General features: G+C 44.6%; 1 protein-coding gene across 1 annotated transcript in view; it reads right to left on the reverse strand.

Annotated features, from left to right (window-relative positions):
- Positions 1-14,026, reverse strand: part of GRIK3 (glutamate ionotropic receptor kainate type subunit 3) — a 311,709-nt gene that overhangs the window by 21,872 nt on the left and 275,811 nt on the right. The window contains 2 exon segments of the mRNA XM_078145457.1: positions 3,387-3,604; positions 13,081-13,199. Of these exon segments, the coding sequence (XP_078001583.1) occupies positions 3,387-3,604; positions 13,081-13,199 (337 nt within the window).

The raw sequence follows: 14,026 nt of genomic DNA on the forward strand, positions 1-14,026 counted from the left end.
CTCCCATCTCTCTCTCCCTCTCTCTCTCTCTCTCTCTCTCTCTCTCTCTCTCTCTCTCTCTCTCTCTCTCTCTCTCTCTCTCTCTCTCTGTGTCTATCTCTCCTCTCTCTCTCTCTCTTCTCTCTCTGTCTCTCTGTTTCTGTCTCTCTTCTCTCTCTCGCTTCCCCCTTTTCCTCTCTCTTTTCCTTCTCTCTTCCTCTCCCCCTACCCCTACCTTTCTCCGTCCATCTCTCTTCCTACTTTCTTCTATTCCTTTTCATTTTCTCTCTCTTCCTCTTCCTTCATTTCTCTTTACTCCTACCTTTCCTCTCCATCTCTATTATTTTCCCTTTCTCTTCCTTCCTCTTTCCTTCTTTCTCATTTCATATCTTCTTCTGCTCCTTCTCACTCTCTCTTGTTACTCCCTCCATCTCTCCCATTCCCTCCCTTCTCCTTCTGTCTCTCTTCCTTCTTCCCTCAATATCTCTCTTCATTTTTCTCTCCTTCTAGCACCATCTCTATCCTTCTTTTCTCCATCTATTTCTCCTCTTTTTCTACTTCCCCTCCCTTCCCTCTCCTCTTTTTCTCTCTCCCTCTCTCCTTTTCTCCCATCCCTCATTCCTTCCTTCTCTCTCCATCCCTTTCTTCTGCCTCTCCTCTTCACCACTCCATCCATCACCCTGTCTCTTTCCCTCCCTCCTTCTCTCCCTCCATCTCCTTTTCCCTCTCTTTCTCTCTGTCCTTCCTCTCATCTCTACCACTCCATTCAACTCTCTCTCTCTCTCTCTCTCTCTCTCTCTCTCTCTCTCTCTCTCTCTCTTTCTTTCTCCTTTTTTCTCCTTTCCCCTCTCTATGCAGGGAAAAGATGAGTATGTATGTGTTTGGTTGGGGGGGTGGCATTGAGGAGAGAGGCAGCTGCTCAGCATGAGGACAGCATCTCTGTGGGGGAGCTGGAGCCTGAAGTCAATGTGAACCTCCTCAGTGGGGAGGGAAGAGAAGGGATCCAATCACTGATGGTGGTCGATGACTCTGGATGGGGCTTGCTGGGGCCCCTTCCCTTTGATGGGGGAAACTTTGCTGGGAAATAGGGCTCATGCTTAATGTATGAGCCAAGGCTTTAGCACAGTCAAAGAACCTGATGCAGCCTGGCATATTCACACCCACATTCCCCACCCCCACCCGCACCTCCCTCCCCTCTCAGCTTTTCATAGGCCCAAGGCAAAGCCCAAATCCTTTAACTTCCTGCCAATCTGTAAGCTCGGTAAGGGTACCTCTGGAGGGCCAGGATCGAGTCAACGAGGAGGAGGAGGAAAGAGCTTTTTCCCTCTTCTTTTTTTTTTCTTTCCTTCTTCTTCATAGAACAGCAGCACCAAATCCTCCAAAGCCTCCCCCTGGCTCTGTCTCAGCCCTTTCCCTTGCTCCTCATTCAAGCCCCATTTGTAGCTCACCAGCTGCTGGCTGTCTGCAGAAGCATTTCTCGGAAGGAGCCAAGCTGAGCTGAGCTGAGCTGAGCTGAGCTGAGCTGAGCTGAGGGGAAGGAAGGCTTCAGAGGGAAGGGAAGAACGGGATTGGAACAGAGCAAATGCAGCTAATGGGAGCAAGACCCTGTGCAGGCCGTGGACTGAGACAGAGCCTTGACAAATTCTTGGGGCCTAGGAGTCTTTCATATTTAACAGCCAGAGCAGTGCCTTGCACACAATAGCTGCTTAATTAATTGAATGGTTGCAAAGGTGTATATAGCATGTTATAGTTCCAAATCTCTTTCTCCACTGGAGGCTGCTAGGTGGAGTAGGTGATAGAGCTGGTATTACAATCAGAAAGATTTGTGTTCAAATCCTGCCTTAGACATTTACTAGTGATGTGATCCTGCTTTCTGCCTCAGTTTCCTCATCTGTAAAATGGGGATAATAATAGTACCTCCCTTCTAGGGTTGTTGGGGGGAAAAATGAGATATTATTTGTAAAGTGCTTTGTAAATCTTAAAGATCTATAGAAATGCTAGCTATTATTATTCTCATTTAACAGATGAGGAAACTGAGGCCCCAAGAAGTATGAAGGAGTCTAAATTTAGAGCCAAAAGGCATCTCAGAGGTCATCTGTTCCAATGCCATCATTTTTCACATGGGGAAAAGGTGAGTCAGAGATACTAATGACTTGTCCAAGGTCACACAGATAGTAAGGATCACAGCAGGGCTTTGAACCCTCTGAACCTCTGACTCCAAATCACTGAAATGCTCTTTCTATCAAACCACACAACCTCCTTATGACTTGTCCCATGTCACACAGGTAGTTAGTGGCAGAGCCAGGCCTTGAACCTGGGTCGGCTGATAAAAAGTCTGGTGCTTATTCTACCCTGCCAGGCCACAACTGGTAATAGGTGATATGGTCTGGAAAGAGGTCAGGCAGTCAAAAAGCATTTACTAAGCACCTACTACGTTCCAGGCACTATGCTAAACACTGGAGATAGGAAGAAATGCAAAAGTCAGTCTCTGCTTCTAGGGAGCTCAACAATCTAATGTGGGAGACAACAAGAAAACAATTAGGTAAAACTAGAGACAAGATAAATTGGAGGTCATCAATGGCAGGTAGGTGAGGAGAGATTCCTGGAGGTTCCAAAGACAATTAAATCTTTACTTGATTCGAAGAAGGGGCTATTCTGTCAGTCACCAGGTAGATTCTGGCGTGGCATCACAGCTTTAAACCAATGCCATCTCTGTTTTCTCCCTGGCTGCTGTTACCATCCATGCTGAGCAAAATGCTCCTAGGGTTTCAGCTTGAGTACTCTGGGTACGTGTTTCCATTTGAACAGGGAAGGGGCTGAGCAAGATTATTCTTAAAGGCCCTTCCTATTTCTACGCTCTATGGAAATATCGCTGAACTTGGATCTAGAAAATTTGAGTTCTAGTCTATACTTTCCAGCTGTGTGACCTTGGGTAAATCCCTTACCCTCTCTGGGCTTCATTTTCTACCTCTGTGAAGCAGGGATAGTAATGCTACCTCACAGGGATCCTGTGAGGCAGAAAGTGCCCTGCACACTTTAAATCACAATAAAAAGGTGACTTATGATTATCACTTAAATTCAATTCAATAAGCATAAATCAAGCACCATGATTCAGGCCAGGCACTAGAGGGACCAAGACAAAAGTGCCTGCCCTTGAGAAGCTGTTGTTCTAATGGAATGAAGATTAGCATCATCTCAAGTCTATTCGGAGTCTCCTGAGATTAGGCACTCAGTAACTAAATATATCTCACTGAGTCTGTCTGGGTGAAGCCATTGAGGAAATATTCTAGGGCTGGGGCCCCTGGAGGTAGATCCTGGATCACCCCTTTCAGAGCCTTCCAGGTAAAAAAGGGGTCTCTTGGAGACCCTGGAAGGAGATGAAGTGGAGATGCCCTGTGAGGGCTCACCTTGAAGAAGGTCATGGTGGCCCCATCCTTGACTGCCCCATACTCAATCTTGGTCTGCTTGGCCAGGTCATCCGCTGAGTCAATGGGAGATTCCATCCGCTCCACTGTCAGGAAAGCCGCCAAGTTGGCCGTGTATGAAGAAATGATGATCAGCGTGAAGAACCACCAGATGCCGCCGATGATCCTCGTGGACAAGGCTTTGGGCATTAGTTCAGAGCCTGGGAGGAAGGAAGGAAAATTGGGATGTTACAATATCTGAATCCATGAACTATCAGAGGTAGGAAGGGTCTTAGAGATCATCTGATCCAGTGCCCTCATTTTACAGAGGAAGAAACTGAAGGCCAGAGAAGGGAAGGGCTTTGCCCAGGTGGAGTCACAATTAGATCCCGGGTCTCTGGACTCTCATCTCAGGGACGTTTTAATCTTCTTGTTGTTGTTCAGTTGTTTGAGTCTGTTTGACTTTTTGTGACTCCATTTGGAGTTTTCTTGGCAGAGATGCTAGAGTGGTTTGCCATTTCCTTTTCCAGCTCATTTTACAGATGAGGAAACTGAGGCAAACAGGGTTGAGTGACTTTGCCCAGGCACACAGCTAGTAAGTGTCTGAGGCCAAATGTTCCTGACTGCAGGATCAGCACTCTATCCACTGCACCACAAATCTTGTTAATTGTACTTCCCTAGTATTCACTGCATCCAACCTCTTCTGACTATTCACACGGCCAATGCTACTTCTTGCCCGTACTATTGCAACAGTCTCCTGATTGGTTTCTCTGCTTCACATCTCTCCCTTCTCCAATTCACATCTTCTACACAATAGCCAAAGCAATCTGCCTTAAATGCACACCACCTACTTACCCCAGAAACTTCAGGGGTTCCCTACGGCCAGCAAAATAAAATATAAACTCTGGATTTTCAGTTCATTCATAACTTGATTTCAACCTGTTATAGCTTTCCAGCCATATTACTCCCCTTCACGCATTCACTGGTCCAGCCAATTTGGCCTTTTTCCTATTGCTCATATATAACATGTCATTTCCATCTTTGTACCTTTACTTTGGCTGTCATTCCCATGCTCCCCCTGCCCCACCATGCTTGGAATGACTTACTTCCTCATCTCCACCTTTTATATTCTCTTGTTTCCATCAAGACCCAGCTGAAGCACCATCTTCTACATGGAGGATTCCCTAAACCCCTCCCCCAAATCCTAGTGCCTTCTCCCAAAACAACTTTATATCGATTTTTTTAATATTCTGAATATATTTATACATGTACATATCCTTCTCAGGGGCTGTTTTGGTATTTTGTGGTAGTATAATGCTTGAAACATAATAGGTGCTTAATAAAGTTTATTGCTTATTGATTGTTATTAGATAGTGCTTTGAGGTTTGCTACATACTATGTATATGTGTGTATGTGTGTTTATTATATATACATATGTATATATGTGTGTGTGTATGTATGTGTTGTGATGTATAAAAAGTGTGAGAGATAATTTCTGGGTAATAAATAATTTTATTAATTATGTTAGCAGACAATTAATAAAAGGGGTCAGTGACACTCTCAAATGCCAAAGACCCCTCACAGAACCCATTCAATATTAATATGCCTTTGGTAGAGTGGGTATTCCCGAGGGTGGCAATCAACTCTGGTTAACAAGTAATGAGAGAATGAATATTAGAATGAGAGGTGGACCCATTCTAATGAGGGACTGGGGGATGTGACTTCAACCACTCTCCCTCCCAGACCACCTCTAGCTTCAGGCAATCTAGACAAGGATCTATTGCCCACCCAAGCCTGAGTAGAAAACAGTGGGCTTTGCCACTTGGGTGAGGTCTGACTGAGATTGAAGAGAAAGGCAATCCAATCTCATGATCTGCAATATCCTTCAGATGCAGACTTGACCCAGTAGAGAATGAAGGAAGTAGTAAAGAGGAAGACCAAACAAACAAACAAACTCTGGATCTTCCCAGTAGTTATTTAATACTAATTTCTTTCAGTATGCATACAGAGTATCCCAATAGTCTTTGTGTAATTTTAAGCTTATTAGTTAGTGCACAACTGCACTAAGACTCTTGGGACACCTTATTCAGTCTCATTTGTTTCTCACAACAACCCCCGGGAGGTAGGTGCCATTATTATCCCCACTTTACAGATGAAGAAACTGAGGCTGAGAGTTAAGTCACTTGTCCAAGGTCACAGAGCTAATAAGTTATCTGAGGCAGGATTCAAATTCGAGTCCACTGCTTTCTTCATTATGCCACCTAAGCTGTCTAATTTCACATAGGAACAAAAAAAGAATCCTTGGCTATGAAGTCCATACTCCTGAATTCTTATGTTGGCTTTGCTTCCTCCTTGCTGTGTGACCTTGGGCTAGTTACTTTCCCTCTCTGGGCGTCTGTTTCTTTATCTATAAAATAGGGGAGAGTCATTCCCCCTTTGGCTCTGTCTTATATGGAAAGTGTGAAGAAAAGATGAGAAAATGTATAGGAAGATGCTTTGGACATAAAAGGCCTGTAGGAATATAAAGCAGCTACAGAGCACGAGGTGAAAATAAACATTTGGGGGGAAGCATTTTCACCACTCTCTTTATCTCCGACCTTGGTTATGGGGCACAATTTGGAGGAAACCTTCAAATCAAAATAATTAACTAGACTGCTTTCAAGAGATTTAAATAATGAGTGACTCCTGAACTTCCCACAATATTTGGTCCCACAGTTTTAAAAGCTTCTGCTTTGATATGAAATGGCTGTTTTTTTTTTTCTCAAAGAAATCACTTGAGGGAGAGTTTTTCAAATACACAACTATTTTTTCTCTCTCCTAATCAAAATGGGTGAAGGGGAATGAATACATCAGGGGATGAGGGGGGAAGATTTCAGGGGACAGAGCTTTGAAGAGTGAGAGCAGCAGGAGGGGGGAAAAGGAGTCATTACCACATCCAGGGGGGACAAGGTCTCTAACAACTGTCATTGAATGGTGATGATGGATGGATGAAGTGGTATATAAGGATCTCAGGCATCTATTAAAAGAGGGCAAATAACAAAGTGCTCCACCCCTCCTCCCTCTAAGGAGACATCCATTTCAGAGGGATTTCTAAGTATTCTGCACTGGACTGAGGGGAGGCTGAAACTCTGGCTAGGACATCTCTGCAGGTGATAACAAGTTCTTGAACCGAAGCAGGGGATCTTAACCTGAGGTCCACATACCTCCGTGGTTTGTGGGTAGATTACAAAGGGGTCTGGGAACCTGGAGGGCAAAATCACAACTTTATATAACTGTATATTTTTTAAAATATATTTTTAAAAAATACATATTTTATTTTATTGTATTTAAAACCATTATTCTGAGAAGGGGTGCATGGGTATCAGACTGCCAAAAAAGAGACCATAGCCCAGAAAATTTAAGAACCCCTGAGGTGAAGGATTTATTCCAGGCCTGCCTGAGCTGGGCTTTGTACTTCCATAATTCTCCCCTCACTTCCTAAATTCCACTGCCCTGCTAGGTTAACTTTTGGAGCGAGCATCAGACGTAGGGTCAAAGGGTCTGGGTTTGTATCTCAGCTCTGAAGCTTACTGGCAGAGTGATTCCCCCCATCTGTGAACACATTTCCTCTCTCTCTTTCCCTCCCCTCACCTTCCTCTCCCCTCCCCCACTTTCTTTGTATTCCCAAGGCTTAGTACAATTTATTGTTCAGTTGTTTCACTCACTGTCCAACTCTTTGTGAACCCAATTGGGGTTTTCTTGGCAAAGGTACTCGAGTGGTTTGCCATTTCCTACTCCAGTTCATTACAGATGAGGAAACTGAGGCAAACAGGGTTAAGTGACTTTCCCAGGTCACATGGCTAGTAAGCATCTGAGATCAGGTTTGAACTCAGGTCTTCTTGACTCTAGGACCAAGGCTCTATCTACTGCTGCCCACTTTCTGTTGTGCCTGGTACGTAGTAGGTACTTGAAAAATGCCAGGTGACTGACTGAATCACCAATTAAGCAACAAATCCTCAGTCAAACACTTACTATGTGATAGACACAATACTAGGCACAGAGGATACAAGTATAAAGAAAGAAATTTCTAGTCACAAGCAGCTTACATTCTAAAGAAGTCGTGTGTGTGTGTGTGTGTGTGTGTGACAATCAGGATTATAAAACTATAGACAGCATCAATATCTTAATTGTAAAAAGAGAATATTACTACTAGCATTAATGGCCTCCAGGCCTGTTGTGAGAAAAAGTCCTTGGTAAATTGGAAATACTCCAGTGCTCTGAAGCACTGAGGTCCTAGAATATATTGGAAGCTATAGAAATGTGAGTGATTGTTATTCATTGTAATTCTGTCCCCACTGACTTCCTCCTGGGCTCAAACAAGTTATGCTTTCAAGTACTTCTGACATTCCCCACTTCTGCCAAGGGCATCACTAGCTTTGCGGGTACCCAGGTTCACAACCTCCTTGGTTCCTCACTTCAGATAATAACAATAATAAATTGCTATCATTCACGTGACATTTTCAGGTTTTTTACAAATGCTTTCCAAATGTCATCTCATTTGATCCTCACAACAGCCCTGGAAAACAAGTGCTATAATTATCCCCATTTTACAGTTGAGGAAACTGAGGCAGGCAGCCATTAAGTGACTTGCCCAGGGTCACATAGCTGGTGGGTGTGGAGGAGAGTTCTATTAAGTGTTTTCTATGTGTCAGGCATTGTGCTAAATGTGCTAAATGAAATATTATTTCATTTAATCCTTGAAATATCCCTGTGAAGTAGATGCTATTATCACCCCCACTTTACAGTTGAGAAGACTGAGTCAGGCAGAAGTTAAGGGTCAGTCAGTCAGTAAGTATTTAAGGCCAGATTTGAGCTCAGGTCTCCCTGAGCTCAACACTCTCTCCACTACTTTGTTGCCTATATCTTATCAATTGCCACACAATGTTCTTTCTTCCTCTTGAACACTTCTCGTATGTGTCCCCTTCTCTTCAACCACACAGTCACCACCCTAGGCTCATATCAATCCTCACCTGCACTGCTGCAGTAGCCTCTTATTTGTTCTCCTTGTTTTATGTTTCCCTTTTCCAATCTATTCTACACCATCAAAGGGACAAAATGAGTTTCCTAAATCATCTCTGACCATGTCAACTCTTCCCCATTCCATAAACTCCAGTGGCTCCCCATTACCCTCAGGTCAAAAATGAACCCTCTCTTTGGCATTTAGACCTCATTCTATAAACTCCAGGGGCTCCCTTTACCCTTGGGTCAAAAATGAACTCCCTCTTTGGCATTTAGACCTCTTTACAACATGGCTATATCCTACCTTTCCTGCTTCATTATCCTCCCTTTCATACACTCTTTAGTACAGTCAAACTGTCTTTCTTTACTGATCCTCAAACATGAAATTCTATTTCCTATCTTGCTTGGAAAATGCATTCCCTTCTTATTACTCACCTCTTGGAATCCTTGGCTTCCTTCAAGACTTGCCTTAAGCACCAAGTTGTGTTTGAAGCTTTTTCTGGCTCTCCAGCTGCTTGTGCCTTCCTCTCCATGGTTATCTACAGGCATTTGTATATGTCTGTATGTAGTGATGTTGTGTCCCTTATTACAATGTAAGCTCTTTGAGGACAGGAGACATTTTGCTTGTGTCTTTGTATCCCTAGCACCTACCTAGTACACTGCCTGGCACATGGTAAGTATTTAATAAATGCTTGTTGGTTGAGGGATCAATTGATTTGATGGCCACAGAATGCAAGCTTTGGCAGATCCTACCAAACTGGAGAGGGTTTGAGTTTGGGCTCAGTGACAGACTTGTGTATCTGTTAACAGTCTTGGGACCAGTCTACCTAAGAGTAGAGAGATTCATCACAGAAGAGTAGCCATCCAAGGGTGAATTGTTTCAGTCATATCAGTTCAAAAAGGCCATCTACAAAGGAGTGGAGGGGTTAGGCACCTTGCATGAGACTTCGTACACAGAAGGTACTTTATTAAATACTTGTTGAACGACATCACCCACATTAATAAAAATTATGGATCCTTCACATATTACAAGTCCATATTTTGTTGGATATATAGTGTCATCTTTGTAGGCACTGTCTTTACTGGAAAGAGATGATGATGATGATAATGATGAAGATTACCAACACCACCATTACTACTATAAACCTCTCTGGGACTCAGTTTACTCTACTGTAAAATGGTGAAAATAATACCTGCACCACCTACCGTGGGAGGGAAAGCACTTTGTAAACCTTAGGGGATCACAGGCTCATAGCTTTAGAATTGGAAGGCACCATAAAGCCTAATTAGCTTACCTCCTGCATTTTCACAAGTGAGGGGACTGAGTCCTTAATGTGCTACAGAGATAGGTGCTGTCATTACCTTCAGTGTGTTTGTTTTTCTCTCTTGCCTAGTGGAAAGGCTTTCATGAGACAGTATGGTACATTGGAATCATGCTAAATTAAATGTTATAAGACCCTGGTTCAATTTCTGACTATTGCTTACAACTTATGTTACCTTATTTAAACCTCTCTGGCCTCAAGTTTCTTTGATTGAAGAGTTTGGAATAGGTGACCTCTGAGGTCCCTGTTGATTTGAAATCTATGATCCATACACTTCCTGTGTCTGATCTCTTCAGAGCTTTTGAGGGGCAACATAGAACATTGGCCCTGGGATTTATGGCAGGAAGAGCTATTTCTGAATACTCAGTTACATTCAACTCTTACTGTCCAACGTACTGGGCAGAGGCAATGGAGCTGATAATCTGAAGTTGTCAATAATGCCAAAGTCATAGGATCATAGGGTTATCAATCTAGAGCTTGCAGACACCTTAGAGGTCATTAAGTCCAATCTCCCTCATTGTACCAGCGAAGAAGCAGCAGCTGTATTAAGTAACTTGCCTAGAGTCACACAGGCTAAGTGTCTGAGGCAAAATTTGAACCCCAGGTGTTCATGACTCCAAGTCTAGTTGGCCAGTCAACAAGCATTTATTAAGCTCCTACTGCATGCCAGGCATTGTGGTAAGAGCTGGAGATACAATAATAAACATAATCAGCCCCTGCATGATCTCACATTCTAATGGGGAAGATGAAATGTAAACAACTATATATGTTATTGTGGTTTAGTCATTCATTCGTGTCCCACTTTTCATGATCCCATGTGGGGTTTTAGTCTAACCCCCTTATTTTATGGAGCAGGGAACCCAGCAAGTGAGGTCATGTTGAGTTGTGTTCCTTGAGTTAAAAGCATCCAGTGATGGGGGTGGGGCATGGGGAGGGATATTGACTTTGACTTAAATTTGAGTTTTTAACTCAAGGAACACAACATTTTGGGTTAAAAGGACATCATGCATACTCAGAGGTGGGTGACAAGGAACGAGAGGGAGCTAAAAGCCATTAAAATTATGTTGAAGAAGTTGGGGATGTTTTGAGAAAGGAGACTAAGGGTCTTTGCAATACCTAAGGAGGTACTGTCCAGTGGAAGAGGGATTACTCTGTTTAACTTGGTCCCAGAGGGTAGAAATGGGAACAAAGGATTTGGGTGGGTGGGAGCTAGTCGTAGGGATGCAGGTATCAGCTCAACTTAAGGAAGGACTTCCCAACAATCGGAGCTGTCACAAGCGAGGTTGCCTCAGGAAGAAGGCAGGGGGACTCTCCTTTATGGGAAGTCCTCCCATGGAGGAAGCTGGGTGACCGATTTTTTTTTCCAGGTACATTATAGAAGTCATTGCTATTCAGGTACAATTTGGGTCAGAGGGCCTTTCCTACTCGAGATTCAATGGCTACAGTGTATTTCAGCCAAGTTTTTCCACGTGGAAAACTTTCTTCATGCAGAAGCCACACCTGGCTAAGTGAGGGCTGATTGCCTCGTCTCTCTGAGCAGCCGTGTGTCTCTGTGCGGTACAGTGTGAGCATGCTTAGGCATGAGACAGATCAGTTATGAAGAGAGACAGGAGCCTACTCTTTATCCCAATAACACCTCCTGAAGACCACCCTGAGCCTCCCTTGACCTCTCTGCAAGGCGACTGTTTTCCTCCTCCCTCCCTTGGGCCTGAGACATAAACTACTTGGCTCATTTGCTCCATTAGAAGGAGCTTTTGGGGTTGGGGCATTGGGCATGATCTAGAGCCTGATCTATGCAGGGTGGCCCCTGTCAGCAGTAGGTACCTTGGAGGCCAGGCCATGGGGCTTGGTATCAGGGGCTTCATCCCTCCAGAAGACCCCCAAGATATCTCCTCACTCTCTGAGTTCCCTGTTAAAACATGCCTCTGAAAGCTCCCTGGGGAAGGCCCAGCCTCCTTCACCACTCCACCTTTCCCCTACCCCCAGCCTTTGGAAACAAGGGCCTTTGGAGGGAGGATGGAGGGAGATGCTTGGGGCCCTAGAGAAAAAGTGATTGAAGGCTCATGGGCAAGGACTTCACCTAATTGGGAGCAGTAGCAGTGGAGTGGCATTCCCACAGTAATCTTAGCAAGTGCTCCTAATAGACAGTCCTCACTAATCGAGAGAGAGAGAGAGAGAGAGAGAGAGAGAGAGAGAGAGAGAGAGAGAGCAAGAAGGGGAGGGGGAGGGTATACATCAACCAGGCAATTGCCAGGTCTCTTTCTCAGGCTCTGCTCCTGTCTTGCCTCAGTGAGTTTAAGCTCATCTGCTATTTTGAATGTGTCTCCTAATGAACCGAGGCTAAGCTGAAGGAAGGTCTCTGGGCCAGAGGGAGGGGCAGGGAAGGGGGGCAGGCGGGGGTGGGGGGGGAGTGGGGAAGAGAGCAAAGCAAACTTTAATCTGTGGATGTTCTAAAGTCACAGAGTCAGGAAGCACTTACTATACACTTGCTGAATGACGGGGACCCCTCTCCAAGGAGGGCTTCATATGGAAAGATGGCTTCTATCTCCAGGATGGCCTCCCAGGGAAGTGGCTCTCTTTGGGGCTCTCAGTCCTACCTACTATCTAAATTAAGGAGTATGAACTAGTAAACCTTTCAGGGTCCCTTCCATTATCCTGTGATTCTGTGGGGTGGAATAGTGGATAAAGTGCTGGTCCTGGAATCAGGGAGAGTCAAGTTCATATGCAACCTCAGACACTGGGTGATGCTGGGCTAGTCATTTAATGGCTGTCTGTCTCAGTTTCCTCATCTGTAAAATGGGTATAATAATAGCACCTACCACCCAGAGTTGTTACGAGGATCAAATGAGGTTAATATTTGTAAAGGGCTTAGCAAACTGTAAAGTGCTTTATAAAAGCCAGCTATTACGATGGTGACGGTGAAGATGCTGGTGATTTCAGTGGTGACAATAGTAGTGACATAAATTAATTCCATTCTAGGCTGGATCTCTATAATGGATCTCTAGCCAACCCTCTGCCCTTTCTCAAGGGTTCTGCTTAAACTTGTAGCATCTCATGCATAGTCTGGTTATTCTAGCCCTTGCCCTGGCACGGGAACAGAGTTGAGGATTTAATGACAGAGAAGGATCAAAAGGGGACCACAAAATCCCAGGGCTGGAAGAGACTTTAGGAGTCACCTACTCCAACCTCTCATCTCTTTCTATGGAGGAAAGGGGCCCTGTCTTGATGTCTAGATCAATCTGGCCCCTTTGGCTAATGTCTGATCTTGATAACCCCAGCCCTGACCTCCAGGAATTGGAAGCAGGACTAGAGGAGGGGGCAGAGATAGAAAGGAGGGTGGAAACATTGGGATTGGCAGCAGGTTGGGCAGGTCCTACCTTGTTGCATCAGGGAGCCCATCCCAAACCAGAAGCTGTTGAGTAAAGTGAAGTTGTTCTCCACGATGTCTGAGCCAGGGTTACAGGGGTGTGCATCATACCATTCATAAGGGCTGAACCTGTGGAGGAGAGGGGAGAGGGGAGCTGTGAGACTGAGAAAAGAGGATGGGAGATGGTTTGGGAAGGGGGCTCAGAGAAACACAGGGAGGAGTGGTGAGCTAAGGCATGAGAAGGGGACAAGTTACTGGATGAGCACCTAACACCTCCTACATTAACAGCACAGAACTGGACCAAGCAGCCCAATAGCTGGTTAAAGGCTATGATAAGGGAATGACAATTACAAAACCAATGACTCAGAACTCTATTTACAATCATGATCAGAGTGAAAGCTAAGCCTCAAATCCTGGAGTAACAGCATAAAAGTGTTGTCTGAGGCTGAGTACCTCCTACAAAATACAAAACTTGAGATTCAAACGTGTTTATGGACATTCAAATACCCTAATGGCCATAAGGAAAAGAGAATTGGCCAACTATCCTAGTATGACTTAAAATAAACCAATCAGCAGCCTTGAAGACAGCCATGCAAAGGGAAATCAAGTTAGTGGCTTGGCCAACTTTCTTTTCACGATAGCCCATGAGAGTGTGCTGGCCCTTGAGCCAGGACCCTGCTCCCAGGGGTCTTCCCTTTCTCTCACTGAGTTAATAGTTTCATAGCTGCAGAGACACATCCCCTCAGGATCCCAGACTCGCTTGAGCAGTTGGATCCAAGGCCTAATTGGTGTAATTGCCTTCAAGCCAGATGGGCTAATTATTGTCCCCTTTTCCTCCCTCAGGAGAAGCCTGGGAGTTCAGTGATAAACCTGAGTCTGGCTCTGTTCCCTGCTGCCATCTTGCCCCATCGCCAGAGGAGACTTAGGGTTGGTTCTGGGGCAGAGACTTAAGAGAA

Source organism: Phascolarctos cinereus, unplaced genomic scaffold (assembly GCF_003287225.1).
Source record: "Phascolarctos cinereus isolate Bilbo 61053 unplaced genomic scaffold, phaCin_HiC Scaffold_726;HRSCAF=1367, whole genome shotgun sequence".
NCBI classification, from domain to species: domain Eukaryota; kingdom Metazoa; phylum Chordata; class Mammalia; order Diprotodontia; family Phascolarctidae; genus Phascolarctos; species Phascolarctos cinereus.